This window comes from Vigna angularis, chromosome 4 (genome assembly GCF_016808095.1).
Source record: "Vigna angularis cultivar LongXiaoDou No.4 chromosome 4, ASM1680809v1, whole genome shotgun sequence".
Classification (NCBI taxonomy): Eukaryota; Viridiplantae; Streptophyta; class Magnoliopsida; order Fabales; family Fabaceae; genus Vigna; species Vigna angularis.
In genome coordinates this window covers 26,650,776-26,654,036 of record NC_068973.1, presented here as the reverse complement: position 1 = coordinate 26,654,036, position 3,261 = coordinate 26,650,776, and the positions used below count along the sequence as shown (strand labels likewise).

General features: G+C 32.9%; 1 protein-coding gene across 1 annotated transcript; it reads left to right on the top strand.

Annotated features, from left to right (window-relative positions):
* The first annotated feature begins 203 nt into the window (after positions 1-203).
* Positions 204-1,160, top strand: LOC108330271 (uncharacterized). Its single transcript, XM_017564766.1, has one exon. It carries the CDS (start codon positions 204-206, stop codon positions 1,158-1,160), a length of 957 nt encoding a protein of 318 aa, XP_017420255.1.
* Positions 1,161-3,261: the final 2,101 nt, after the last annotated feature.

Genomic DNA, 3,261 nt, shown 5'->3' with positions numbered 1-3,261 from the left:
TCCACCTGAAACAACATTATTTCGTGGGGTGATATACACACTATATCAATCTGGAAGAAACAACAAACACACATATATACATCAACCAACCACCATCTATGGAAAAGTAGATACTTATGTAGGTATATATGTATATATATGTAAGCACAAATACATATATCATACATACAAGAAAATAAAAAAAATAAAAAACAAAGCGATCCATGTTGCTCTCGCATGCACTGCCACTCCTCAACTCAATTTTCGACCTTGTGACCGTAACATTCATCTCTGGGCTTATAATCCTCTCGGTGTTATCCATAAGCTTCATCTTCCACCTTCGTTTAAAATCAAAATCCCTCACGCATTTACAGAACTTCAACTCCCTTTGGACCGTTCGCTTCCTCCTTGTCTTGTTCATATTCCTGTGGTCCATCACTGAACTTCTCCGCTTACCTTTTTTTCGCCGAAAATACATCTACACTTTTCTACCCACTTTTACTATATCCCAACAAGCCAACCTCTGCAAAGTCCACATCGTACTTTCCCTAGGATTCTTCGAACCCGCCTTCCTCGTCACCCTCTTGTTCCTCCTCAATGCCTCTATTAAAAAGAAAACCCCAAACGATGCTTGGGCCATCACCTTCGTGCTCCTCATTTGTCTCCCCATCGCCACGCTCCAAGCTTTGCTCATTTCCTTCTCTCCGTTGGAGAACCGTGTCCCTGTGGAAACCTCGGTGATTTTCAATGACGGATACGGCTTCGACACCGTGCTTTGCACCCACCCCTTCCTTACCAGTGTGGCCTTTGCAGTTTTTGGTATAACCTACTGCACATGGTTCTTATTCTCTTGTTGGAGGGTTTTGTCTCTTGTCATCAACAAAGGCCTGAGGGTGAGGATTTACGTGTTGGCATCGATAATACTAGTGGCTGTACCATTGCAGATCATATCGTTGGGGTTCAGCGTGTTGTGGAGCCCCCACCAGGAAGTGTATGGCATCGTTTCCCTTGTGGCCTTTCTTAGCGCCTTTTGTTGCGCCACCATCGGTGAGGGCATTCTTGTCATTAAGCCAATTTCCGATGCCTTGGACGCCGGAGGAGATTGTTGCATTTGGAGCCCACGACAACTACCACAACTCCAAGGAAGTGTCGTTCTTCGTTTAGAGGGACCACCCACGTGATGATGTGAGACCAAAAATATTGTTTCATCATCTCTCAAATGCACCATCTTTATGCTCTTCGTTTTTCCACTGCATTGCCCACCACACAAGCTACACCTAAAGTTTATTTCGAACGGAAAATTGTGTTTTTTCTTCTCATTCTCTAATTCTATTGGATTTATTTTTTTTGGTTAAATGTTCTTGCTTCTTCTTCATTTCTTTACTTAGTATATGGACTCGTGTACCAAAGTTTTATTGTGCTGTTATTTTTTCATTCATTCTTTTCATGCTTCCACGTTAACTCGACAAATACATTGAATTATTTGAGCAGTTTTTTTTAGAAATAGTTTTCCGAATTAAACTCAATAATGTATATTTAGAAAGAAAATAAATAAATTGATAAATCTTCCCACCAAACGGTTTTTTCCTTGTACCCTGTATGGAATTTAATAACAACTTTTATTTGAACATATTATCTCTTGATTAAATATATAAAATAGTGTGAGCATACATTAGAGCATCCTTTCTTGGTTGTAAAAGTGTGTCCTCATTGTAACTTTTTTCTAGTGGTGACAAAGCTAGAGGTGGGAGCAGAGGTGAAGCTTGGTGGTGGTGGATATATCTACAAGAAGGGAGGTTTGAGAAGGTGGCATTGAGATGGGCAGTAAGAGCAGTTAGGGAGGAAAAGCAATGAGTAAGGGTGGAGGAAGGAAAGGCAACTGATACGTGAAAGGGTGGCAGAGAGGTTGATGGCACAAGTGGGAATGGAAGGGAAAGAGGAGAAAATATTTGATTTTGGAGAAGATTCACCATTACCATTGTAAAGGCTGCCTCCGCCACCACTAAAAAAAGAGTTATACTGAGAATTCTAATGTCAAGGACAGTTTACATTATTTTATAAAGAAAAAAATTTGTCACAATTTTTTTTAATAATATTTTGATACATTGTTCTTGAGTTATTATTTATTTATTATTTTTTATTCTAAATCCAATAAAAAAATGACACATGTGTTTATGTGTCAATAAAAAAATTTGTACTAATATATTATTATTTAATTACTACATATTTTAAAGTAGAAACGAAATACAAATTTAATCTTATCATATTCTAAAAAGTACAATTTTAATGAATAGTTTGAATACAGAAAACAAATTTAATCCCATCTTTTTATTTTGATGATTTTTCTATAAAAAAAAATTAAATATGGAATAAATTTGAAAAATAAATAGCTTATGCATCAAATAAGCTTGTTTCATAAGTTTTTCTTACACAAAATATTATTATCAAAGAAGAAAATTTAAAAGAAAAATTTATGCTCCTAAAATAATTTATAGAAACTCTATTAATTAACTTTTGGTAAAAAAGAAAATTCAACTTAAATATAAATAAATATTAAATTATGTGGAGAGATTCTTTCACTTTTTTTCTCTCTAAATACTTCGAAATTTTTTATCTAAATTACATTAATTAAAGCTAAATTAATTTAAAAATCAAAATTAGTTTACATTTATATTATTTCCATTGTATGTAAGTACTTACAAAAATTTTAAAAATTAAAAAAAAGGTCATTTTTAACATCATAATAAAAATATAGCAGAAATAAATACAGGAATGCATAAAATATTTAATACAAAATCACAGTACAAATGAATACATGTGTTGTTAATCTTTAACAATAGATATTCTTTTAATTGTTGCATACCAAACTCATTATTATTTTAAATAGTGTAAGTCATTATTAAATATGGTAACTAAAAAGTTATAAAAAACGAAATTCTTAAAATATACTGTTGAGAGACTTAATTGTTATTTTGTAATTTCGAAACTTTATCTTTGTATTTTTTTTGGGTGAACTCCTTTGTTTTCTTAAATCTTAATTTTTTTTATAGTTCTACTCTCAAATTAAATTATTTCAAATTCACCTTTCAACAAAAAAAAAAGGTGGCTTCAGTACATTATGGGCTTTTCTCTTTTAAAAAAGATGATGTGCCGAACCACATCACCGGGCTATACTGCTAAAGTAATTATGAATTAGTGGCTAAATTGATAAAGGACATCTTTTTGCATTTCCATATTTTTCTTCTGTATTTTTATAAATACAAAAAATATCATTTTATCTTT

Excerpts from the sequence above, each read along its gene's own strand:
- LOC108330271 (XM_017564766.1), top strand. The coding sequence starts at position 204 with ATGTTGCTCTCGCATGCACTGCCACTCCTCAACTCAATTTTCGACCTT.